Source organism: Lynx canadensis, chromosome B2 (assembly GCF_007474595.2).
Source record: "Lynx canadensis isolate LIC74 chromosome B2, mLynCan4.pri.v2, whole genome shotgun sequence".
Classification (NCBI taxonomy): Eukaryota; Metazoa; Chordata; class Mammalia; order Carnivora; family Felidae; genus Lynx; species Lynx canadensis.
This window is the reverse complement of record NC_044307.1, coordinates 99,342,947-99,369,499: the sequence shown is the minus strand read 5'-3', so window position 1 is coordinate 99,369,499 and position 26,553 is coordinate 99,342,947. Positions and strand designations below refer to the sequence as shown.

The 26,553-nt window shown below is 43.5% G+C and overlaps 2 protein-coding genes across 5 annotated transcripts in view; one reads left to right on the top strand and one right to left on the bottom strand.

Moving 5' to 3' along the window:
- Nucleotides 1-83: 83 nt before the first annotated feature.
- SMPD2 (sphingomyelin phosphodiesterase 2) lies at nt 84-2,971 on the bottom strand. 3 transcript variants are annotated; one of them, XM_030316121.1, is made up of 10 exons: nt 2,886-2,971; nt 2,564-2,660; nt 2,359-2,435; nt 1,913-2,006; nt 1,681-1,770; nt 1,363-1,445; nt 1,101-1,233; nt 904-1,008; nt 590-743; nt 84-489 (listed from the first exon to the last, which is right to left on the bottom strand). In XM_030316121.1, the coding sequence occupies exons 1-10, from the start codon at nt 2,933-2,935 to the stop codon at nt 101-103; spliced, it is 1,272 nt and encodes a 423-aa protein (XP_030171981.1). In that variant the 5' UTR covers nt 2,936-2,971; the 3' UTR covers nt 84-100. The 3 variants fall into 3 exon arrangements, with proteins under 3 accessions (XP_030171981.1, XP_030171980.1, XP_030171982.1); XM_030316120.1 differs by having other exon boundaries at nt 1,101-1,445; XM_030316122.1 differs by lacking the exons at nt 2,359-2,435; nt 2,886-2,971 and having other exon boundaries at nt 1,101-1,445; nt 2,564-2,650.
- A 549-nt stretch (nt 2,972-3,520) lies between these two features.
- PPIL6 (peptidylprolyl isomerase like 6) overlaps nt 3,521-26,553 on the top strand; it is a 33,397-nt gene continuing 10,364 nt past the window's right edge. Inside the window, exons 1-6 of one of the 2 annotated variants that reach the window (XM_030316123.1) lie at nt 3,521-3,665; nt 8,053-8,148; nt 11,842-12,030; nt 15,127-15,189; nt 15,327-15,474; nt 20,934-20,990. In XM_030316123.1, coding sequence (XP_030171983.1) covers nt 3,531-3,665; nt 8,053-8,148; nt 11,842-12,030; nt 15,127-15,189; nt 15,327-15,474; nt 20,934-20,990 — 688 coding nt within the window. In that variant the 5' untranslated portion in view covers nt 3,521-3,530. The remainder of the gene's footprint in view (nt 3,666-8,052; nt 8,149-11,841; nt 12,031-15,126; nt 15,190-15,326; nt 15,475-20,933; nt 20,991-26,553) is intronic. The other variant, XM_030316124.1, reaches the window with a different exon arrangement.

Here is a 26,553-nt window from a genome sequence, read left to right as displayed (position 1 = left end):
AGGAGCCTGACAGTTTATATTATGATAGTCACACTGACCGACCCTTGACCCCAATCACTGCTTCTACAACAAAAACACAGAGCCACAAAAGTGTCAAGCTTTATTGTTCCTCAGATCTGTCCCCCTCCTGCTGTCCCAGGAACAGGGCTGCCTGAGACTCTGGGTCCAGGTCGTGGGCCTCCCTTGCCCTTCCCAGCATATGCTGGAGCTCAGCCCGGGCCCTAGATAAGCCCTTGGCCTCCTGCACGTGGAAGAGGTAGACTGCACCTGCCCCCAACAGCAGTCCTACACTGGGAGTCCAGAGCATTATGGCAACCTCCCTGACCCCTCCCCCGGCTGCCAGAGCACACAGCAATGCCAGAAGGAGCAGCCCTAGACCAATCACGTAGCCGGCGAAGGTGCCCCACCAGCGAGCTTGAGCCATGCCAAGGTCCAGCTCTGCCCAGGCCTCCTTTAACACACTGATCAACTGTGACCTTTCTGCTGGTCCTAGAACAAGGCAGGGTAGTGGGGCAGGAGAGAGAGGGTCAGAGTGGAGGAGCCGCCTTATGGTGGGGAGGGACCTGGGGAGAGGGTGGGGGTGTCTTACCATGAGTAGGGCTGGGGGTGTGCTGGGGGGGGCTGTGTCTCACACAGAGAGTAGCCATCAGGGCCTCATGATCAGAGAGGGGGGTGCCACTGTGAGGATCACGGCCAGTAGTGGTTCTCAGAGTCTTACAGGAGATGTAGAACCCAGAAACTGCCTAGGAAAAGTAAGGGCCAGAGAGGAACATATTTGAGGCCCTCTTCCCATTCTCAAGCCATCAGTAATCTACGACTAGACCAGATGGACAAAAGATTAGCACAAGCTGGTGAAAGACAGTGACACAGTGGGTGAAGACACATTGATGGGAGAGGCCTGACCTTATATAGCACATAGTCAATGCGGATGCCAAAGGGAAATGACTGTAACTCCCTCTGATTAACGTAGCAGTTCTCAGGTACCATCGTACAGCCTTCTTCAGAGCCCTAGGCGAATAAGTGGTTCATGCTAGGACACAGGGGAGGAGGAGGAGAGAAGCTGGGGGTGTAGACATGGAAATTATCAGGCAGGTCCTCACCTTGAAGTCCCGGGTCTCAAGGTAGGCATCATGCAGCCCTGTCCACTCCTTCAGCAGGCGGCAGCCCAGGTCCTTCGGGTGCAAGTTAAGGTCCCCACACAATAGAACCACATCGGCCTTCTTGGATGTGTGGCTGGGGGAACCAGGTTGGTGAGGCAGGAGTTCTCTCCTGACCAGCTGTGCCCACCTAGAAGTGGGGCCCTGGCCACCCCTCAACCCCTGACCCCATCCCACTTCCCCTGTCAAGCCCAGGCTCACACACTGGATGAACTGGGCCAGTTCCCAAGCTTGGGCCACACGATGTGCTAGGTAGATGTCCTTCTGTCGATTGTACTCGGCATGGAGCTGAGCAAGATAGGTCAGATTATAGCAGTTGAGACAGGGGGTCCCAAAGACAGGTCTGAATCATGCTGGTGTCTGTTACTTGGCATGATACTTGGTTAAAAGATGGGCAAACCTTGCCTACTGACCTTAGGAGATCCTGCCCCCACACCTCACCCCCAGGAAGCCCAACCAGAGGAGTCCCATCTCTCCCTCCCAGGACCAGGCCACCTGTCCCAGCCCCGCCAGCTTCACTCACATGGGTCACGTAGGCATTGAGTACCAATCCACTTAGATGAAGCACCAGCAGACCCACAGCCTTCCCACAGAACCAGTCTCCATGATGGATCTGCAGGCAGGAGGGAGCTAGAACTCAGGGCACTGCCACCCTCCTTCTGCCCGTTCCTGCAGCCCAAGAAAGGCTGCCTCCTTTACCGTGTGGTACTGGGGGGTGGGAGAGGGTGGTGGAAGAAATCTGATCTAAGGCTTACCATGTAGGGGTACCCATTGAGGGTGTAGACGTGCTGGGTGAATTCCTGAATTGGATGTTTGGAGAAGACGCAGAGGCCACTGCCAATGACGCCACTGTAAACCAAGTTCTGGTTAACAGCCAGAAAAGCAGGAAGAGAAATACCCAGCTCTCTTCTCCCTGGTCACCCAGCTTGTATCAGCTACTTTTTCCTCACTCTGTTGCTGAGATCAGCACCAGAGGAAATCTCAAAGCAACAGCCTTTGTGGGGTGATACAATGGAGTGTGACTGGGTAAGGCTGGGATGGGCTGAAGAGATAGGATCTTCCTGGTTCCACCTAGCCCTGCACCCACACAGAGGAGAGGACTCGGGAAGTCGGAGGAGGGTGCAGGTGGGATAGGGAGGGGCTGGCAGGGCCAAGAGCTTCCAGGTCTGAGAACAGACTTCCAGACAGGAAGGTTTCTCACCTCCTGAAGTAGTGTGCGGCAGGGTAGGTAGGCAACAGCTTCTGTCTCAGGTACTGGAAGTCCTGCTCACTCCACACCTGAGGGAAGGGGTGAGGATGCCTGCCTGTCTCCCCCCCCCCTCCCCCACCCCGGGGAAAAGTCCTCTCCTGCGCCCCCAGTCGCCCCCGTCCCAGCCAGGGTTCCACACCAGTTCTGCCCTGCCCACCTCTTCCAGGAGAGCTAGGTCGAAGCTTTCCATGTTTAGAAAGTCTCCCAGGCGCTTCACGCGGTCACCCCGGTGCTTGCTCAAGTAGGGAATGCCCCTGAGGACGAGAAGGGTGGGGGGAGGTGACGGCTGGAGGCGCTCCGCTTCTCCGTGCACCACCGGAGCTGGGACCAGGTGCGGGCCTGGAGATGCGGATGCCCCCCGGACCCGGACACCTTAGGGCACGGTGGAGCCGTGGCCCGGATGTGAGGAAGGCCTCCTCCCTCAGACTGTGGGTGCGAATGCAGCTGTGGCCCCCGGCCCACCCCGCGGGCGCTCTCACCAACAATTGAGGTTAAAGATCCTCAGTCGCAGAGAGAAGTTGGGCTTCATGGCGAGCGGTCCGGGGGCACGCGACGGCGCTGCCTCCCTGGCGACGGCCGCGGCGGGGGCGGGGGCGAGCGGGCGGCACCTCCTCCCGGGGCGGCGCGCACAGGTGGTCGGCTCCGCCCCGCGCGCCCTCGAAGGCCGCGGCCTCCCAGGCCGCGGCCTCCCAGCCCGCGCCGCGCAGGCCCTGGGGCCGGGTCCGAATCCGCGTTACCCGGGCAACCGCCCCACTGGCTGCCAACCCACCCGGAAAGGCGATCTGCTGCGAAGTTGGGCGCTGCCGGGAGGCGAGGGCCGCGCGCGAGGTCCCTGAGGGGGGATACCAGAGAGGAGTTCGGGCGGGCGGCCAGCCGAGTGGAGGCACACGGGACACGGAGTTCTCCGTCCCTTCGCGCGGAAACTCCGCCCCTGGCCTCAGCCGCCCGCGAGCCCTCTCGCCTCTCGCCCGGCTCAGCAGCAACAGGCGCAAAGTTGAGAAAAGACCCGCCCGTCGCCGCCCTCCCCCTCGCGTCCTTCCTCCCAGCAGGCGACGGGGGCGGGGCCGCACGGTTGCCCTGGCGACGCGCAGTGTTTGTGCTCGGAGCAGTCCCCCAGCGCCGCCATGGCTAGCCAGCTGCAGCGCGGGCCGAGGCCGGCCCCATACTGCTCGAAGTCACCGCCCGAGCAGCCGCTGCAGGTGAAGGTGGTGGGGCTCTTCAAAAGCTCCAGCTTTCACATCGCGAGGAGCGCTGCCGAGGTAACCGCGAGAAAACCGCAAGTGCGGATGGCTCTCCCGTCTCCTCGGGCTCGCGCTTCCTGGTGGACCCGGGTCGAAGTTCGGGGACGTAGGGAGGTGTCCCTGGCGGGCAGCGTCAGTCTGTACCTCCCAGGGGTCAGGGTCCGGTGGGGCGGACGTTCCACTACCAGAAGGGCTACCTTTAAAGGGGGATCCGAGCAAAGGAAAATTCAGAATCTTGCTGGAAGGAGGGTAATTGCTATAGACCCACATTTTATTTCCACATTTTTACGTGAATTATAGATTTTAAAAATTTATGAAAAAATGTTTAAAAATAAGTGATACCGCATAACTACAGATTTTGTTATAAACTCCCTTCCCAAGTTTTTGGAAACTTCATTTGGGAAGGCTTCTTTTCCCTCCTTTAAATTTTCTTTTTTTTTAAATTTTTTTCAACGTTTTTTATTTATTTTTTGGGACAGAGAGAGACAGAGCATGAACGGGGGAGGGACAGAGAGAGAGGGAGACACAGAATCGGAAACAGGCTCCAGGCTCCGAGCCATCAGCTCAGAGCCCGACGCGGGGCTCGAACTCACGGACCGCGAGATCGTGACCTGGCTGAAGTCGGACGCTCAACCGACTGCGCCACCCAGGCGCCCCCCCTCCTTTAAGTTTTCTATAGCAGTTACTGCATTCCAGTCGAATTAGGTGCTTAAGAAATTTCTTAACAAATGACCCACAAGTGCTTTGGAGAATCCAGATATTACTTTGCAAACACACAGACCGATATAAAAGGAAAAACACTTTAAGCAACTGGAAGAATTTGGCTGGGTCAGTAATGGTGCAGCACACCTATTATGCAAATGCAGAAGTAATTAAATATAGAAATGTAGAATTCAGCACATCTCTGGGGTTTGCTCCGGTAATGCCACTGTAGGATTATGCCAAAATCCTCTCCTTCAAAACCCTGCTAGACTCCAGGACCATGCACTATGTTTGTATCTCTCAAAGTATCCAGCCAGATACCTGATACAAAATGTTCTCAAACAGAAGAAATCTTAAGCAATTCCTGCCTTGTTGCCTGCTGTAAGTCCACAGTTAAGAAAAGTTTGTAACTGCATCAAATCAAGAAACAGTAACTGTTTGACCTTAAAACAGCCGGTTATTTTACCAGCAAAATGGGCTTATTTGGTAATAACACAGGAATTGCAATTTGAGACATAATAAGCTATGGCAAACCAAGGGCAATATGGGAGATCAAAGGAGAGGGACATAGATAAAAGGAAGAAGCTGGTAGGGGCTGCTTTGATAGAAAGGTGAGAGTTCAGGGTGGTGATGGTTTCTCACTGGTTGAGTTGTGGTATTATCCTATTGGCCAAGCTTGTTGCAGAGTAAGGAGACGTTCTCCCTTCCTTCTGCTGGAATAGTAAAATAGACTTCTTCCTGTAGGGAATGCATGGTGTATCTCTTCCTGACCTACTGTGGCCTGCAATTGAGTGGTGGTAAGGCATGAGAGCTCCCTCTTCTGGCCTCCTGACTCCATTAAAAATTTAAAAAAAAAATTTTTTCAATTTATTTTTTCTGAGAGAGAGCGCAAGGGGGAAACGGGCAGGAGAGAGGATCTCAAGCAGGTTCCATATTCAGCACAGAGTCCGACATGGGGCTCCATCTCACGACCGGGAGATCATGACCTGAGTCAAAATCAAGAGTGGGATGTTCAACCGACTGAGCCATGCAGGTGCCCTCTGACTCCATTTTATTTTATTATTATTTAAAAAAAATTTTTTTTTCAACGCTTATTTATTTTTGGGACAGAGAGAGACAGAGCATGAACGGGGGAGGGGCAGAGAGAGATGGAGACACAGAATCGGAAACAGGCTCCAGGCTCTGAGCCATCAGCCCAGAGCCTGACGCGGGGCTCGAACTCACGGACCGCGAGATCGTGACCTGGCTGAAGTCAGACGCTTAACTGACTGCGCCACCCAGGCGCCCCTCTGACTCCATTTTAAATGAGGCTTCCTTCATTCAATTTCACAGAAACCTAATTTGAGAAGTTGGTGAAGTTTACATCAAGAGGAAGAGAACAAGTGAGAAGTCTGTTTAAATGATACGTGGATCATCAAAATAAATAGAAATTCTGGACTGTTAGCTGGGCTGAGGGGATCTATAAAGTTTATGGCTTAAGTTGTATTTAAGGAGTTTGAGGGACTTTTTTCCCTTGTTTTTCTTTAGCTCCTTTTCTGAAGGCACATGTTTTCTGTGCCTGCTCCACACTGTAGAGAAGGTGTTGGCAATTTTTTTTTCTGTGAAGCCTAGATATTAAATTATTAGGCCTTCAGGGCCATAGGCTCTCAGTCACAACTACTTGACTGTGTCCTTGTGCAAAATCGGCCACAGACAATATGTAAATGAATGGTGCTTTTAATAAAAATTAAGGATACTGAAATTTGACTTGCATATGATTTCACATGACATGGAATGATTCTGTTTCAACTGCTTAAAATCTAAAAATTCTTCTTAGCTCTCAAGTCTTACAAAAACAGGCAGTGTGCCAGATTTGGCCTGCTGGCCACAGTTTGCCACACCCTGTTGTAGAGGATACTAAGTCGAGAAAACAATGTCTTTGTTATATTAATAAGATTAATTTTCCCTTTCTTAAGCTTTTGCCTACTGTACCCCTATCTGAATATGAAAACATATGGATGTAAATTCTATTAGTTTATCTTAATAAAGGATCCTTGAATAATTTCTCAACATGATCATTTGGTGAGCAATCCTGAATACCTAATATGCTGACAGAGATTTAGATTTGTGAAGAGTAAGTATCACATAGATTCTGTTTTGGATGTAGTCTGTTCTAGACACTAAATTATGAAGAAAGTATGATTAAGTATGCTTAATTTGAAAACTACGGGGCTTATTAGTTATTCTAGGTGGTCCCCCAGTTAGAAACACAAGTGCCTCAAACTGAGCATGGACACTGGAACAAAGGACACATCGTCATCTGTTGGTTCGGCAATAGCCTAAGAAGGAAATGACCCAATTGCTATCGCCCTCTTTGGCTCCCCCTGGTCCCAAAGGCAGGATACACTCACGCCCTGGCTCTCTGCCCCTTGGAATATCCACCCCAGATGAAAAATGCCACGCCGGTGTCCTCTTTTAGACTACAGAAGGACCTCTAAGCACCTTCTTTTTTTTTTTATTTTTTTAACATTTATTTATTTTTGAGACAGAGAGAGACAGAGCATGAACGGGGGAGGGGCAGAGAGAGAGGGAGACACAGAATTGGAAACAGGCTCCAGGCTCTGAGCCATCAGCCCAGAGCCCGACACTGGGCTCGAACTCACGGACCGTGAGATCGTGACCTGAGCTGAAGTTGGACGCTCAACCGACTGAGCCACCCAGGCGCCCCTCTAAGCACCTTCTTTAGTGGAGAAGGAGCCAAGTGCAGCAGCCAGCTGTCCCTTTTCCCTGGTGGACACACCTACTCGGACCCACTCAGCAAGGTGATCCCTAGTGGACACACCTACTTGGACCCACTCAGCAAGGTGAGGCCTAATTGGTATTGCCTTACCTGCCTTCTCTTGCTTTACCCAGAGGCAAAGTGCGACATGTCAGGACTCAAAACTTTTTTTGACAGGAATTGTTAACCAGTATGAACTTTCTCTGATTCATATAGACAAATTAATAAACGTGCTCAATACCTAAAATATTTAATATTTAGTATTTTCTATTGTTGTGGGGTGTAACCACAACAATATCCTTTTGGTCATTCTCTACGTATCAATAAATTAAAATAATAACATTTATTTATTTTAGTTAAAAGTATCTGTAGAGGGAGGAGGTGGGGGTGGGTGAACTAGGTGATGAGCACCAGGTGATGTATGGGACTGCTGAAGCCCTATATTGTACACCTGAAACTAATAAAACACTGCAGTTAAATAAAGTAACATTTTCTTTTCATTAAAAAAAAAGTTTAGATCCACTGAGGTTTAGTAATAATTTAGGAAAAAACTGGTTCTAAAAGAACATGGCAAATTACAAAACTATTGGCATAAACTCATTTATTTTTTCTTTTGTTCATTCATTTGCTATGTGTGGATGGTCTACTATATGCCAGATGTCAAGGCCAGTGGGGGTACAGGAAAACTAGGATGTAGTCTTGGCCCTCAAGAAGCTTATACTCTAGAAGTGAGACACATAAACCAGAGCCCCAGTGTGAACTGGGTAGTGACTTACTGGAGATCAGCACAGGGGCCTCTGGGAGCAAGCAGGGGGCATCGAAGTCGGACTGTGTGCCTGGGTATCCACTGTATAAAACCTCTCGAAGTCCCCATAAAAATTGGGGGAAAATTATTTCTACTTTAAAAGAGAACTTACTCTATAATTATTCTGTTTTGAAACCTAGAGTCTGAAGAGTAATTATCCAACCAAATTTGAAGATCCTATAATAGTTCCTCTTCAAGAATTTGCATGGGATCAATATCTACAGGAGAAAAAAAGGGTAAAGGATATTTGGGATATGGGAAATGAGCAAAGTTTTGCCTAAATTATTTATCTGTGCATTGTTTGGGAAAAACTGAAGCAGTAATTTTAGAGCAACGAGATTTGATTTCTCTAAATCGTACACTTTCCCTAAATCATTTCAATCATTGTACTGGGCTGATTGTAAGAGAAAGCAAAACATTCACAGGATTTTCTTTTGAAAGACAGGTGATAGAGGCGAGTTTTAAACTCTCAGTGCTGCTATTTACCCCCGCTGATGGTTAGCCTCCTTCCCTGCGCTTCACATACTCACACTGCCCGTGACACCTTGGCACTCTTGGCCCTTCCGTGGAAGGTTTTGGTGGTGGACAGCACAGACACAGCCGAGGGCTGGTGTGGGGCTGTGGCCTATGGGAGCTCCGATGACAGGCACCAGGACCCCACAGGGCAGCCTTGTCCTAATTCAAGCTTTCTTCTCTGCATTCTCCCCACTAACAGCGCCCTTGGAGAACCTCAGGCCCCAGGGCTAACAGGCTTTGTCCTGGGACAGCAGTTTCCTCCTGGGTGCCAACACTGATCATCTGGTAATGCTGCCTGGAACACGTGACACGAAGGGTTCCAAGGTGGTATGTGGCCCAGCAATACGTCATATTGGAGCGAGCCTGAAATGGGGCACACTTCTTGCTTGCCATCCCCGCCTGGTCTCCCTGCTCCACTCCATCTCCCCAGTGGCTGATGAAATCCCATTTCCCCTGACCAGGGCAGTTTTGATTGTTCTGTTCTTTGTTGCACAAGGATGTCCTGTGATCCTGTGGTTATCACATAGTGTTGCTTTATGGGACCACTTCACTGTGCGGTCACAGAAATGCTGCAGGACTGAGTCAAGAATACCATTTGTTAAGTCTCATGCCATTTTCATAGCCATAATACATTTTGATTGGGATTCAGATAGAATAGTAGCCAACACAGTCATATGCCAGGCACTATCTCTTGACTTATGTATATATTAACTCCAATCCTTACACAATTAGGGCGACCAGTGGTCCCGGTTTGCCTGGTGCTGAGGGGTTTCCTGTGATACAGGAATTCAGTGCTAAAGCTGGGACAGTCCTAGACAAACTGGGACAGCTGGTCAGGACGGTTAGTCACCTTGACATAAAACAATTATGTTGTTAAATTTCTATCACCAAACTACCTACACTGCCTACCAGTATCATGCTCTCCACCTACAGGAAGGCCATGATCTCATGCTCTGTGGTCTGCACCCATTCCTCTTATAGAGTCCCACTGTATTCTTTTTTTTTTTTTAATTTTTTTTTTCAACGTTTTTTATTTATTTTGGGACAGACAGAGACAGAGCATGAACGGGGGAGGGGCAGAGAGAGAGGGAGACACAGAATCGGAAACAGGCTCCAGGCTCTGAGCCATCAGCCCAGAGCCTGACGCGGGGCTCGAACTCACGGACCGCGAGATCGTGACCTGGCTGAAGTCGGACGCTTAACCGACTGCGCCACCCAGGCGCCCGTCCCACTGTATTCTTTTTTTTTTTTTTTTTTTTTAATTTTTTTTTTTTCAACGTTTTTTATTTATTTTTGGGACAGAGAGAGACAGAGCATGAACAGGGGAGGGGCAGAGAGAGAGGGAGACACAGAATCGGAAACAGGCTCCAGGCTCCGAGCCATCAGCCCAGAGCCTGACGCGGAGCTCGAACTCACGGACCGCGAGATCGTGACCTGGCTGAAGTCGGACGCTTAACCGACTGCGCCACCCAGGCGCCCGTCCCACTGTATTCTTAAAGATAGGTGTGGATTTCATTCCATAGTTTCCCTCCATTTTAGCCTGGGTTACTAACTAACCTTGGGATGTTTTGTGTTCTCTTCCTCCAGCTTTTCTCACGAGGCCTGAATGAGGCTTTCTCCATAATCACTGCTGCTTCTTTCCACCTATTCTTTATTGCCTATTCTTCCTTTCTCCCATCTCCCACCCTCATCTCTTGGATACTTGTCACCTTAACCTTCTGTTGTTTCAGGCCAGTTTTTGTCCTTCAATGTAAGCATTGTGCTTTGGGTCATATGTAGTACTTACTTAGCACACTTGAGGTTAGGTCTGAGCTGGAATTAATTAATGCTTCAGCAGAATGTAATGCCACCCTTGAGTGATGGCTTCTGGGACTTTGGAAAGCCCTTTCTCTCCCCTCCAAAAAAAGGCAGCATCTTATATCTCTGTGCTGGAAAGGCGCAACAACCACTGGGTCCAGCCACTGACTTGAAGCAGGTGAGGAGGCCTCCTCATGTACAGAAAACACACAAAGACAAGGCATCTGCACCCCCAGCCTCTGAGTAAAGTGCTCCTTCTACTGCCTTACTCCCACCAGGCTAACTAAATATCCACATTAGCCATACCCAGGCTAAATAAATATCCCTTTTTAAAGTTCTGCATTCTATAATATGTGATAACTGATAAATCTAAACAGTTTAGGGACTCTTGACCTACAGGCTCTATGAGTAATTTATAGTTCAGCATGAACAAGTTTATTCTTTTCCTCAAACCAGGTTTTGATATGGGCGCAGGAATAGGATATGAAATCTGGGAGAAGACGTGGGAGTGCAGCAAATTGGCAAGCTGAAGCAAGCTGTTCCCCCAAACAGCATTTCCCCAAGTATGGTCTCCAGACCAGCAACGTCAGCATCTCCTGGGATGCCGTTAGACATGCAAATTCTAGGGCCCCATTCCAGAATCAGAAACTTTGGATGGGGCTCAGGAATCTGTAATTCTGCTTGACTGCTAAAATTTGAGAAAAGCTGTCCCAAATTATTTATGCTTTTCCCAGGACTGGCCCTGGGTAATAATAAACCAGATCTCTTCAGAGGGAGCATTACTCAGTGGCCACACACTGGAATTTAGGAAGTTGACCGTTAGTGTGCGGATGAACACACGAATGCGCTTCATTTTAAGGGGCTTAGCACTTCAAAGTGTTGGCAAAGGTGGGCTCTCTCCCTCAGTGCCCCTGGGGTGCACCAGAAATCCCCCCAGGAGGCATTTCCTCACCCTGACCCCTCTCCCTCAAAAAAGCATTCTTTTCATCCTTGATACTGAAAATCATGTATTACTCAGAGCTCCAAGCCTTTCCAAGTATACACACAGTAAAATGTACTTCACAAATGAAGCCAGAGACTGCATTTTGTTTTCAAGTTAACATAACAAGTATGCTATGCACATAGATTTTTATTACCAGATAACAATCTACCTTCTATGCGTGTACCATTTAAAAAAATTTTTTTAAAGTTTATATATTTTGAGAGAGAAAGAGAGCTGGTAAGGGGCAGAGAGAGAATTCCAATCAGGCTCCATGCTGTCAGTGCAGAGCCTGGTGCGGGGCTTGAACTCACGAACTGTGAGATCATGACCTGAGCCAAAATTAAGAATAGGATGCTTAACCAACTGAGCCACCCAAGTGCTATTAAATTTTTTTTTTTAACTGTACCATTTTTAACACTACTTTTAGGCCATTTTTTTGCTTTCAGTGATGTCAGATTTTTAAAAATGTTCTTAAGTTCTATTTGAGAACAAAATTCTAAAAGATGGCAAAAAAATTATTTTTTTAAAGATTAGGCTGTAGAGTCAATCCCAAGCTCTGGCTTATGGGTTCAGCAAGGTTGGTTGCCTCTCCTCCCCCTCTGCCAATACAGCTTTTTATCCTTTTTCTTTATAGGAACTCAAGAATGAGATCTGGGAGTATTCTTCCTACGTGATGTGTTTTGTTAATGATCAGTTCCTGGGTGATGCATTTGATCTTCAGAAATGGGCTCACAAGATGTGGGATGTAGTTGATTTTAAGCCCCCTGCACTTTATGAGGCACTTACTGTGGATTATTCTGCTAAATTCTTAAGAGACACCAAGGCAAGTTACACTAATTTTTAAAGAAAAATAGTGGAATCTTTGACCATTTATATTGATTCAGCACTAATTACTGATATCCTAACGAAGGAATATAAACAGTAGGAGACTAGGTTTTAAGTTCTCAATGACCTCTAATCCAACTGCAAAGGATTATATATAATATTACAGGGTTTGGCTCAGCGGTGTGTAAAGCAAGCATATCTTACAGCATGCAAACTGCAGGGAGTGCGGGGGAAGCATCCCTGTTCAAACATTTCTATTCCACATTAGAGATTTATATGCGTTGATTATCCATTTTAAAACATAAAGACACCTCCCTCCACTTCAGAGAAGGTAGAGCTTACCATCCATTCACGCTTAGTATGAAAAAATTTAATTAGTACCTTCTAACACCTAACTGAGAGGTACTGCACTAACAGAAGGGGAAGTTTGAGAAGAAAGGTGACATTTTAAAGCATGACAAGTTGGCAAGAGCTGGACCAGGCAGGCTATGGCCCTAGGGGGGTTTCCAATGGCAAAGGACAGTCATGAAGCTTAAGGTCCAGGAGAGTGAGAGACAGACATCAGGGTGGAATGACAACAGAGGTAAAAGCACTTGGTAATTTTGCTCAGAAACTCTGTTATAGCAACAAGCACCACATGCTGAAGATCATTTCATGCTCATAGACGCCTGTGCCCACAGAAAGGCCCAGTGCTAGGATTTTACAGTGCCAAGCTGTAAAAAGGCAAAGACCTTGTTTTGTTTATCCTCACTTAACTGTACTGCCTCAAACACAATCTGAAACATAGTATAAGCTCAGGGAATGTCTGGCTGAACAAACAATGCACTTGGAAAATACTAGAAACTGCAGGTTATGGGAAGGAATTTAATGCTCACAGCAGGACAAGGGTCCCAAAGGACAAGGTTCTAAAAGTGCATGGTATATTCAGGGAATGGCAGGGGACAGCAAGGAGGCCTGATTAATAGGAAATGAGGCTGGGAAAATGAGAGTATCAGTCACCAACAATACCAAACTACTTTGATTAACTTAAGGGAAAAAAAGGTATGCCTTGAAAGGATATTGGTAACCTCACAATTGGCAGGAAAGCCAGAGAACCAGGTTTTGGGAAACAACAGGAAAACGTGGCCTGAGTCTCATCCCAGAAATGTGCAACTTGGATGCAGTTGCATCCCGACTGGCCCTGGGTTCACACTGCCACCTTCACGGAGAATTACTTCTCAACTGCTGTCTTTGCATCACTCCCTGAGATCCAAGGCCCCAGGCAGGAGCACCTGACTAATCCAGCCCAGATCATATTCCCCATAGCTCAGCTCTCACAGAGTGAGGAGAGGGAGAATCAGGCCCCTTCAGTGTCTTTAGGGCATAGTGGGTCCCTGTAAGACATTCCCTAAATAGGAAAGGTATTTAAATGTTAAGGAGGGGAAAAAAACAAAAACATCCACTAAAGAAAGGTTGAACTTACTGTCCATTCTGAACTAAGGAGTTAGATTTTTTTCTAGAAGAAAGTTGAGCCAACAGAACTTTTCATAGAGTATGACATAATCTTTGCTTTTTAAGAAAAAGTTTTAGGGCAAAAATGGGGCGGAATGGGGAAAGCTTGGTGGCAGGTTGGCCACTTGGAACACTGCTATAGTAATGTGGGCTAGAGATAATAACAGCCTGAATTAACGGCAGTGAGGAAGGAGGACCTAGATTCCAGAGAAAATCCTTAAATTTTTTGTGCAGAGGTGAGCTTTTTCATGCTGCAGGGACTTGTTTAGTTCTGGGTTGGAATGATATAGGAGACAATTATGTTTGCATGTTTGGCTGCTAGGTGACATTACCTGGTAGTGTGCTCATTTGCTCTTTCATTAGAATTTTCAGAATTATCTACTCTTGACAACTGCATAAAGATAATATAGTGACACAGAGGGAAGTTTAGTGATGCCTGAATGGACTTACCCATTTCACCAATCAATCGTAATTTCCAATATATCATCTTTTCTCCCAAGCCCATGAAGTTTGCTATATTATGCCTCATAATAAAGTTATACTATTCTTTTATAACTCAGAAATTGTAGTACAGAAGCTGGGAGGCACAAAAAACTTAAAATTATAATTGCTATGGATGTAATACTTCATTCCTGGATGCCAGCACAATATTAATGCAGTCTTTTAATTAAAAAAAAAAAGGTTAAAATGACAAAGTAGTGACAGTGATATCCTAAAAACTGATTTCATCTATGTTTCCTAGACTCTTAAGACATAGGGTAGGGTAAGTTATGTAGCTTGTTAAATCAGGTGGCATTTTTGTGCATGAGAATGGTGCCCAAGATCTAGAATGTATCCAATTAGATGTAATCTGCTCTGCAAATTAATGTTACCACGATGGAGACTGGTGTTTTCATTTTAGATGCTCCGTTGTAGAGCTAGACAAGGTCACACAAATGTTAGCTGTCTCTACCAGAAAGGATGTCAATTGAAAATAAGAGCTGGGGGCATCTGGGAACATAAGGACAGGACTGAAATAACACCAAAGAAAGCACAGCATATTCTCTTCCCTTCCCCTGATAACCATACCTCCTATGTATATGGTGTCTCTGTTTTCCCACTCAGAAAGGATGTGTTCTGGCTTTGGTTAGCTAATCTGTGCTGACTCTGGAAATCCAGAACATACAGTAACCAAATCCATGGCAATCACATTGGATGTTTCCCAAAATTACTCAGAATAGAAAATTCCCAGTCTGTTTCTTTTTCCAAAGGGACCAACTAGCGTTCCTTCCTCCACCTAGCTTACACAGTAGGGGATATCTAGGCTACATGTTCTCAGTCTGGTGTGACAGGTTAATGTGACACAAAGCTTCCCTACCAAAGGGTTTTAACAAGTGTATTATTTAGGTTGTAAAGACTTGATGTAATCAAATGAAACAAACTTCTAAAAAAAAAAAAAAAAAACTTCTTTGAGTCATTCTTTTAACTTTGCTGTTACCTTTCTACTGTTAATGCTTTTGAAATCTTATCACTGAAAGCATTATTTTGTGGTATTTTTGGTCATTTCTAAAACTTTCTTCCAAGACACTGACCTGCATTATCTTTTTCTCCCTAATTTTAATAGCATGGTTTTGTGTTCTTGGACATTTCTATTGATTTTCATCCAACTGGAAGGTTGGTTTTTGAGGTAAGAGGTTTTTTTGTTGTTCTTTCTCTCTTTATTTTTGTTGTTGATTTTTTAATAAGTGGGGGATGGACGTAGGAATCTGTCACTGTCAAAATATTAAATATTTAATCTTTGAAACCTTGTATCTTTATTTGTAGCTCTACTATGATGCATGTCCCAAAACATGTAGAAACTTTCAGGTCTTGTGCACAGGAAAAGCAGGGTATTCTCAGCGTGGCATCAAGCTACATTACATGGGTTCAATTTTTCATCGAATAGTACAGAATGGTTGGATACAAGGAGGAGGTAAGTTTAAAATCTTAAATGCAATTTAATTGCAATGTGAAATCAGAATGTCTAAAGTTGTATTTACCTACCTTTGTGAAATTCATATAGAATTAGATATATTTAATATTAGACATTGTATATATTGAAAGGGTATTTTATTGGCCAAATGATTAAGATATTCATATTCTTTTTAAAAATGCCCCAAGTTTTGAAATAAACCAATCTAAAGTTTTGTCACCCAGAATATTCCAAATTAAAAGGGTTAAGGTTAAGCTCTTGATTTTGGCTCAGGTCATCATCTCATGGGTTCATGAGTTCAAGCCCCACATCAGGCTCCTCGCTGGCAGTGTGGAGCCTGCTTGGGATTCTCTCTCTCTCTGCCCCTCCCCAACTTGCACATGCATGTGCATGTGAGTATTCTCTCTCAAAATAAATACACTTAGAAAAAAGTGGTATAAGAAAAATAACATTTTTAAAAAATATTTTTTTTTATTTTGAGAGAGAGAGAGAGAGAGAGAGAGAAGGAGGGGCAGGGAGAGAGGAAGAGAATCCCAAGCAGGCTCTGCACTGTCAGCTCAGAGCCCAACACAGGACTCAATCTCAGGAACCATAAGATCATGACCTGAGTGGAAATCAAGAGTCAGAGGCTTAACCAAGGGAGCCACCCAGGTGCCCCAGGAAGAGAACATTTCTAAAATCAAAATATAGGGAGGCCTGGCTGGCTCAGTCATAGAGCATGCAACTCTTGATCTCAGGGTCATGAGTTCAAGCCCCACACTGCCCAGTGGGGCCTACTTAAAAAATCAAAATACAATTTTAAATTCTCACCTAAATTAATAGGAGTACTTAGAAAATACAGTGATTTTAAAAGACATTCTAAAGGTAGGAATTTGAAAAAAGAAAGGAAAACAAATTTTTTCTTATCAAAAATGTTATGTTGTTACAAAGTCAAATTAAGAGTGAAAGCATTTTGGTCTCCATTTTTGCTTTCTTTTCAGATCAATCCTTTGACTTCACACAGACTAGGTTTCTGACTAACAGCACAAAATTAAATTTTCGAGGCCTTTTGGGAGGTATCCTTTTGGGAACAATCAGGCAGCAATTTAAAAATAATTTGCTTAGTGTGTAAGGACATTTGCTTGAATTTGATGAAATACGCAGAGGCTTAAATTAATAATGTTTATTTTTCTACAATCTGGAACATTCTGAGACTGATGAGAAAAATTTAGATTTAATCCAAGCATTCGTAGGTAAATCAACTATTTTCCCTCAGTTTCTCTATAATGAAATCACATCACCCATATTGTTATCTAACCTCATTATTTTCCCTCCTTCTCTGCCTCTCTCCCCTCCCTCCCTCCCTCCCTCTCTCTCCCTATCTATCTATCTATCTATCTATCGTATATACCTTCCTATGTCAATAAACATAAACATATACAGTTTTTAGGGTCTACCTAAGTTTTCATCATACTGCTATATCAACTTATAGTTGACCCTTGAACAGTAAGGGGTTTGAACTGTAGGGGTCCACTTAAACACAGATTTTTTTTACAGCACAGTGCTGTAAATATATTTTCTCTTCCCTATGATTTTCTTAACATTTTGTATCCTCTAACTCACTTTATTATAAGAATACAGCATATAACACATATAACACACAAAATATATGTTAATTGTCTGCTTACATTATGAGCAAGGCTTCCAGTCAACGGTAGACTATTAATAGTTAAGTGGGTCTTAATATCTGAGTCTCCTGAAACTTAATTTAGTGTTGCCTATTATGTGCTGGGCTCTCAGATGCTATGTTCTTTGTTGTTTTATTTTTGGGTTTTGGTTAGAGGTGCCCCCTCCCGCTCCCGAGGCCCAGAGCAAGATTTGGGAAATGTAGGTCATGTTACTTGTTTGTTTACTTATTTGAAATACAATTTCCAAATAGTAAAATGCACAGATCATGATTTCAAATAATGAGGCAGCAATGTTAAGGACGTTTGGAAACAAATGCTGATTTACTGGATTCAAATCCACCTGATACATACAAGTTGTGTACCACTTGGTACTTAGCCACTTAGCATCTCTGAATCAGTTTCTTAATCATAAAATGGGGAAAACTATAATATCACAGGATGTGGTGAGGATTCAGTGACATGGTATATCGGGAGTACCAAGCTCCATAAACGTTGTCCTTTCACATATCGGATACCCAGAGGGCTGTGCGGAGAATTGTGGAATATGGGAGCTAAATGTGGTTTTATGCTGTGCCTAAGCATGCTTCCCGATGCTACAGCTTGCCCGATGGGACCAGCAGGGCCTACATGGTCTGCACTGCCCCCAGCCTCATCCCATCCTCTGACATCTCCCCTGGCTCTGCTCCACACACTGGCCTCCTTGCTGTTTCTTAAGCACATCAAGGATACTTGTGCCTGAGGTCTTCTGCTGTTTCTTCTGCCTGGGACACAGCCCACCCAACTATGCCTCCAGATGGCCCCTTGCTTCAATTTCCTATCTGTTTCGGATTTTTGCCCAGACTTCATCTCAGCAAGGACTTACCTGACCATGCTATTTAGAATGGCCACTTTCCTATCCACACAGGTCTCTGCACCCCCTTCCCTGCTGCTCTCCTAGCCTCTTTTTATGTTTTTTTAATCTTTATTTATTTTTGAGAGAGACAGTGGGGGAGGGGCAGAGAGAAAGGGTGACAGAGGATCCAAAGAGGGCTCTGAGCTGTCAGCACAGACCCCGATATAGGGCTCTAACCCACAAACCGTGAGACCTTGACCTGAGCCAAGTCAGATGCTTAACCAATTGAGCCACTCAGGCGCCCCTTATTTTTATTTTTACAATCAAGTATTTTATTTTTTCTTCATAGCACTTTTCATACTACTACATATTTCCTAGACAATTTGTTTAGTGTCTGTTTATCTTCACTAGACTATAAGTAAGTTCCATAAGGGCAGAGGATTTTATCTATTTTGTTCGCTGTTCTATCCCTGGGTTCCAGATTGGGGCCTGGTATACTATATATAGGTGCTTAAAAAATATCTGTTGAAAGACTGAATGAATAAATGAGTAGATAAACCGGAAGCATACATTCTATTCATTTCTAAAGTACAAAGCGAGAGAAGATATCAGTTGTGAAGCCACTTTGAGGGAGATTCTCTGTGGCTCCCATAAGGCCCACTGTCTTCCGAAGGAACTCTTGAGATATAGTTTAATACATTTTATCATCACAGTCATCATCATCATATTAAATATAATGATGGAGAAGATGATGATAATGAGAAAATGCACCCCATTAGCATGCAAGGCTGCACAATAATGGTCACTGATGAATGAGCAGGATGCTCTGCCAGGCAGTACACTAAGTGCTATGAGTAGAACATGTATTTGTTTAGTCCTCAGAATTAACTGGGAGGCACTTACCATTATTCCTGTCTATACAGATGGCAAAACAGGCTTGGAAAAGGTAACTAACATCAAGATTTAAATCAAAATCATCTGATTTTATTTATTTCTTTTTTCTTTTTGAGAGAGAGAGAGAGAGAGAGAGAGAGCAAGTGGGAGGGGCAGAGAGAGAGGGAGACAAAGAATCCCAAACAGGCTCCACGATGTCAGCATGGAGCCCAACGTGGGGTTTGATCTCACGACCAGGATCATGACCTGAGCTGAAATCAAGAGTCAGATGCTTTGCTTAAACTGACTGAGCCATCCAGGAGCCCCATCATCTGATTTTAAAGTTTACTTTGGCCCCTCCCCCGTTCATGCTCTGTCTCTCTCTGCCTCAAAATAAATAAACGTTAAAAAAATAAAATAAAATAAAATAAAATAAAATAAAATAAAGTTTACTTTGAATCACTACTCTGCATTGCTGAATTTTTTGTCAGAAGTACAGAAATAACATAAGATATATAAGGCTGAATTCAAGTATTGACTAAAGTGGTGTCAATATAAAATATTTACCTGGGAGATGTGAAGAAAAGGGCAAGAGGAATGGGCAAAGGATGTTCAAGTGAGATTAGTAAGGGTGGGGAACCACACGCAGATTTGTCTGAGCGAAGCAAACTCTAAGATCTGAAGGAATTGGTGCTGGGGGACCCTCAACTTCTCCATTTCTGGATTTAGCCTTCAGCCACTGCAGAGATACTCTCAGAGATACCTGAGAGGTACTGAGGGCTCTGGAGTGAATCCTGAGGGGAGTATCAGACAGAGGAAAGTTGAAGACTTCCGGCTTAACGTGAACTTCTGAGCCCATTTTGTGAATGTAATTTAAATGCTGCATGCCTGTACTGAATAAATTATCTCCATATGCTTGCTGTTGCATCTGATTGTTAAAAAAACAGCACGCTTTTATACAGGTAAATCACTCACACTGAGTTAAAATGGCACAGTCTTTCAACAGATACGTATTGTACACTGTACTCAAGGAGGGTGAATGAGAGAGGGGAAGAAGTAAAGAGGGGCTGATGGGGGAGCTGGATATGCAGAGCTCAGAGAACTTTATTTCCACCAAGAGTCTGATATTTGCATTAGTCAGCTTTGTTTCCCTTTTAGTTGTAAATAGAGAAAAAGTAACTTGTGCATGGAAGATGTTTATAGCAGGAGCGCTGACTAAGGCAAAATATGTACATGGTACATATACTGCAAAATGAGACATAACAAATACTTTAAAAAATACCCACTTAGGGGCGCCTGGGTGGCGCAGTCGGTTAAGCGTCCGACTTCAGCCAGGTCACGATCTCGCGGTCCGTGAGTTCGAGCCCCGCGTCAGGCTCTGGGCTGATGGCTCAGAGCCTGGAGCCTATTTCCGATTCTGTGTCTCCCTCTCTCTCTCTGCCCCTCCCCCGTTCATGCTCTGTCTCTCTCTGTCCCAAAAATAAGTAAACGTTGAAAAAAAAACTTAAAAAAAAAAAAATACCCACTTCATTATATTATAAAGGAACTTCATTTCCAAAATACTGGCTAAATAAATGAATGATCATTCTAGGGTTCCAAGGAATGAAAATTTGAACACTGATTATTTTCACAGCAACTATTTTTATTCCTGTTCCAAAAAGACCTTATTGTTCCTATTCCATTCTCTCAGTTTCATCTTTCCATTTTCCTTAAAAGCAAGATGGACTATGGAACTGTGGAATAACCCGTGGAGCAAGCAGAATTTCTATGAACACGCTTCCTTTTAAATTGTGGCCACAACTGTAATTGCATACTTCATCATTTCAAAGGTTTTGCATTATAATTTAACCTACCTCAGAGAGTTATTATCAGGGGAAAAAATAAGATCACAAATGTTAAAATGCTTACAAAATATGAGTGAAAGTGTTATAGTAATATTTTCATGGTGTAGGTATTGAACAGCTAAGTATATTATAACTTACTCTAGTCACTGGTATAAGTGGAATCATAATTTAAAGCACACCCCCACCATTACTCTGCTCTATTTTAGTCTCAAAATTCTGATTTTTTTTATTGTTATTTCTCAGATATAGTAGCTGGAAAAGGAGATGATGGCGAGTCAATTTATGGACCAACATTTGAAGGTCTGTATCTTTAAATCTGTCAGTCATGTATCAGCTGATAATTCAAATCTAACAAGACTGGACAGTTCAAACTCCAAATAAGATGGTGTTTGAGGTAACATGCTAAATTATATTATTCCATTAGGACAAATTCCTAGAATCAGTATTGTATGGCCAAAGGGAATTTATAATTTTTAAGGCTTGTAATTTGCCATGCTCATACCCAGAATTTGGTACTTTGATAATCATCCCATTAAGACTGCTACTGGGGATCCTGGGAAGATGGTAATGGTGATGGCATAGTTTTTGAATTTTTTGAAATTCCAACATAAAAACAGACCACATAAGTAGATAGAAAAACTAAAAACCCATGGATAACACTTACAACAAAACTAGGTGACAATGTATCCACATGAATTCTTTTTTTTTTTTTTTTTTTCAACGTTTACTTATTTTTGGGACAGAGAGAGACAGAGCATGAACAGGGGAGGGGCAGAGAGAGAGGGAGACACAGAATCGGAAACAGGCTCCAGGCTCTGAGCCATCAGCCCAGAGCCTGACGCGGGGCTCGAACTCACAGACCGCGAGATCGTGACCTGGCTGAAGTCGGACGCTTAACCGACTGCGCCACCCAGGCGCCCCCCACATGAATTCTTAAATACAAACAGATGAGGACAAACTACCAACAGCTCCGAAATCTGCATGGCGTCAGGGTCTGTGTGGGAGAAAGCAGGACATCCAACCAATAGAGGTGAAAACAGGAGAACCCCAAAATAGCCAGCAGTGGGTGAGTACAAGGGGTCCCTAGTAAGATTTGAGAGGCTGGAGCAGCCTAACCTCTCTGAACTCTGGAAACTGATCTGGAAGGGCACTCTTCCAGGACAGGTCCACAATGAGGAGGAGGTGCCATGAATGGAATCAGAGTCATGTAGGATACAGGGACAACGGTGACAGGGCCAGGAAATGTCAAAGAGCAAGCTGCCATTCTTCTGAACACTACATGAAAACAACACAAGAGGGAGCTTTGTGAAGGTAGAAAAGCTACCTCCCTTCTAAAACCACGCCTCCTTCTAAACGTTTAGGAATCCTAATTTTACATAAAAATAGGCAACAGAAATTTCAGGATTATTAGAAGAAGTAAAAGAGAATAAGGAGTAAAGGAACATCACTACGGATAATAAAAATACACTGGAAAAACATGCTCAAAAAACAGATCAAAACTGTAAAAATTTTAGGATTAGCCAGAAGACATTGAGAATAGGATACAAGACAGAAAAACTCATAAATAAGATTTAGAAAAACTTAGACATGAGGTTACAGAACTAGGAAAGAATTAACAGTAAAAGAAAATTTCAGAAAGAAACAAACTAGAAGGACCATATGCCAAAGAAACATGACTAATATGTGTCTTAAAAGAAGTAAAAAGTAGAAGGAGGGATTTTTTTTTAACAAGAAGAAATGAAGAAAAAAAATACACAAGAAAGTGACAAAAAGGAAAGCTATAAAGAGGAGATCCAACATACCGATGATAAGTATCCCAAAAGAATTAAACAAATACACAGGAATAGAACAAATATTAAGAATTAATATTGAAAAAACTGTAGTGAATTTTAAAAGGATTTGATGTTCTATCTTGTGTTTTGGTGTTGGTTCCACAGCTATACACAACGAACTGTCAAAATGCATCAACGTGAACATCTAAGATTTATGCATTTGATTGTATGTTTATACCTCAAGTAAAACTATATACATAAAAACTAGGGGTGCCTGGGCGGCTCAGTTGGTTAAGCATCTGACTTCAGCTCAGGTCATGACCTCACAGTTCATGAGTTCAAGCCCCGTGTTGAGCTCTGGGGCTCTGTGCTTACCGCTCAGAGCCTTGAGCCTGCTTTAGGTTCTGTGTCTCCCCCACTCTCTCTGCCCTTCTCCCCGCTTGCATGCTCTCTCTCTCGCTCTCTCAAAAATAAATAAACACTTAAAAAATATATATGTATAAAAACTTGACACTACTTACTGAAAGAGAACATTGCCACCTGGTAATATTAAACCAGAACAGCCAACACTAAGACATATTAACATCATTGGACAGTTCAGAAAGTAAAAATTCTTTGGGCAGGTAGGCAAAAAAAGCAAGTGATTTACAAGGGAAATCAAAGTAGGTTATCATATTCTTTGACATCATATTATTATGCCACAAGAAAATGGAGTAATATGATGTTCAAGGAAAGGAAATGTGAGCTAAGGATTTTATATCTAGCCAAACAATCTGACTTACAAAGGGCACACATACTTTTCAATATGTAAAACTTTAGAGAATAATGTTGTCACAATCCCTTCCTGATCTTGAGGAATCGACAGTAAAATGAGTTTCACACAAATTGTAAGAGAGATCTTGACATAAGGATTGGTGACAAGCAGTAATCATAGCGACTTGTGAAACTAAAATTTAGTGAGGCATAAAGGGTGAGAGTATGACACGTAATGACTGAATCTGTAGTGTACCTTTTTAAAACTGGAAGAAAGTGGGAGAATATATGCAAAAAACTGCTTTAACTATTTTCAGTAATTATACTGGTGATGGTATTATTTATTAATATTGTTATTCTGAGACTGTTGTATGTGTAATATGGAAAAAGTAAGTAATTATAGAATACTCTAATTTCACCGTTTTGTATGTCCTTGAGAATTAGGATTTTCAATGTGGATGAAGGGAGACACAATGAAATATGTGAAATATTCATAGAGGCTAATAAGTAAAATATTCTGTATTGGAAATACCAGTTTAAAATCATGCAGTACATATCTACATATGTAGGTCCGTCCACTGAACTGGTCTACAATGACCAACCTAGTAGCCTTCTACATTCCTAGCATTTAGATTGTTGTTTTGAAATGTCACTTCTCACTTAAAGAAACCAGGGCTCCTGGGAGAAATGGCAGATTCCAGTTCCGGGACAGGAAATTACAAAATGAGCCTGGAACCTCATGTTCAGTCATGCTATCATCAGATAGCAAGAAAGCTATTAAAGATTTACTAGGGTCATGTCAAAGGCCTTGGGAGACAATTTGAAGAGGCTCTTGCTGGCCAAAGATTTGAGCTTCAAAAAGAACCATAATTGCAAATAATTGAAACCCAACCAATATTTTAAATCCATGAGTTCATAATGATATCATATCATAAAATAAAGCCTAATAATTTATCTTTGGGGGAATGATGAGAAACAAATTCATTATCTTAAAAATGGATAAATATGAGCAAAGAATCAAGCATTTATCTTGCCTTTCCTATATGAACTATACCAAATTGTAGATAAAATGGCTAGTTATAAAAGCATTCCAATAAATAAGTGAGAAGGAAATAATAGAATAGCACCATTTTGCTGCCCCCAGTGAAATAATGGATCTAGGCTTTTGCTGCATTGGTATCTACTAACTTCACAAAAACAGAGAAAACCAGATATTATGAGCTTTCTGGGGAGACAACACATCACCAAAGGGACAAAGCACGAGTCCGATTAAGGCTCTGGACCCAGCTGCCAATTTGCAGGAAATAAAACCAGTTCTGATGTAATATGGTCTTAAAGATGTCTGCACGATGCAAAATCATGCAATAAAAACTATAGGACTTATGGCAAAAATGAAGTACAAAAAAATCCCTTCCTCAGTGACACACTGAAATATATAGCAGCCTGATAAAAATAGTAACACAGTGTTACATATATTTTATGGTCAAGAAACACATAAATACTATAATAAATTTGGCACCCTACCTTGAAAGCTCTCTGATGTGAAGTGGCGTGGGAAGAGACGCAGCTTGTGAATGACTGTGAAGTGGTAGGAGGAGGGTCCTCTGAAACTGGAGGCAAGTTGTAACATCAGATGTGGGTGGATGCCGCTCATACGTGGTGACCTGTGAGATGTCTGAGGTGTGTGTGTATCTGTGCAGCTCGGTTCAGCTGGGTGCCATTTTCCACATTTCCCTGGTGTTTCTCCTAGACATTGCACATAAACATGGCTGAGATTCATTACGCTCAGTTGTTCCCTAATCTTTCAATCAAGTTGAAACAAACTTGCATTTTCAACAGAAGTATTAGAGCCCAAAGGACAGGATGCAAAGCAGAGAAACATACTGAACTGCACGTGCAATCAGCAAACTTCAGACTGGGAAAAATTCTAGAGGTTAAACAGCTCAGGTTCATTAACAGATAAAAGTAAGTAAAGGGGAAAGAGGCAGAACTTGAAGATTAAAGGAGACTTAAAAGGTATAACAACAATTTTAAAATGGTGAAGACTAAACCATACTGCCTGGTAAGTACTAATAGCTGTTGACTAACTGCTAACACTGTCGACCTGAAGATTTACCAAAAACATAAATAGTCGATTAACATATATTTTGTATGTTTTATGTATTATGTACCATATTCTTACAATGAAAAAGCTAGAGAAAAGAAAATGTTAAGAAAATTGGGGTATCTGGGTGGCTCAGTGGGTTAATTGTCTAACTCTTGGTCTCGGCTGGGGTCATGACCTCATAGTCTGTGAGTTTGAGCCCCACGTCAGGCTGTGTGCACAGGGCCTGTTTGGGATTCTCTCTCTCTCCCTCTCTCTCTGCCCCTCAACCCCTCCTCCCCAATAAATAAATAAACTTAAAAACAATGTTAAGCAAATCATAAGGCAGAGAAAATACATTTAGAGTTATGTACTGTATTTATTGAAAAACATCCACATATGAGTGGATCCCCACAGATCAAAGCAGTGTTGTTTAAGGGCCAACTGTATAAGGAAACATTAAGTATGAAAGTATGTAAAAGTCAGGGGAGTGGTTACTTTTGAAGTATTCAAGGCACTTTGGGGGAAGCTGGCAAAGTTTTTTCTTGGCTTGAGTGGGGATTAAATGGGTGTTTGCCATATAATAACTAATAATAATTCTAACTATACACTAGTTTTCTATAGCTTTTTGTGTCCATATTTTAATACAATGAAAAGGTGGGTTTTTTTTTAAGTAATATTGAAGGAATACCAAAGTGAAGGGGAAAAGGAGTCATTTTTCTTCTAAATTCACGTGGAGCCAGCTTTATTAAATGAAGCCATCCAAGTGACACCTTTTATTTACTTACTCATTAATAAAACATTAAACTCCTAGTTAGGGGCCTACATGGTGCCAGGGCCTTAGGAAAGAAAGATGATACGACCAAGTTTCCGGCCTCAAGGATTTTAGGTTTGGTGCACACAGATATTTCAACAGATTAGCTACAGGCACTGTGCCAATTGCTGTTACAGAGGAAGAACGGAGTGCTGTGGGAGAGAACCGACAGCTGCCTGGGAGAGTTGGGGGCGGTGGCCCAGAGTAGCTTTTGAGTTGGGTCTTAAAATAAAACATTGCAGATGGGGAAGGGACATTCCTGGAAGCTTTCTTGATACCCTTAATCCCTGATGAGAATCCACCATCTCTCTCCACCCCACAGCTGCTGTCAGATCACCCAGACTCCTGTTTGGAGGCAGAGGCTCAGACAACATGGGCCTTCTGTCCAGCAGGAGAGGATCTCTTAGCTCAACTCCCTGCCTGTCCCCGGGACAACCCTGT

Bases quoted from the DNA above. Each gene is read 5' to 3' on its own strand.
- SMPD2 (XM_030316120.1), bottom strand. From the start codon at position 2,935: ATGAAGCCCAACTTCTCTCTGCGACTGAGGATCTTTAACCTCAATTGT. The intron at 2,436-2,563 runs GTGGGCAGGGCA...CCCTTCCCTCAG, and splicing joins ACCTAGCTCTCCTGGAAGAG to GTGTGGAGTGAGCAGGACTT. The intron at 2,007-2,358 runs GTGAGAAACCTT...CTTGGTTTACAG, and splicing joins GCCGCACACTACTTCAGGAG to TGGCGTCATTGGCAGTGGCC.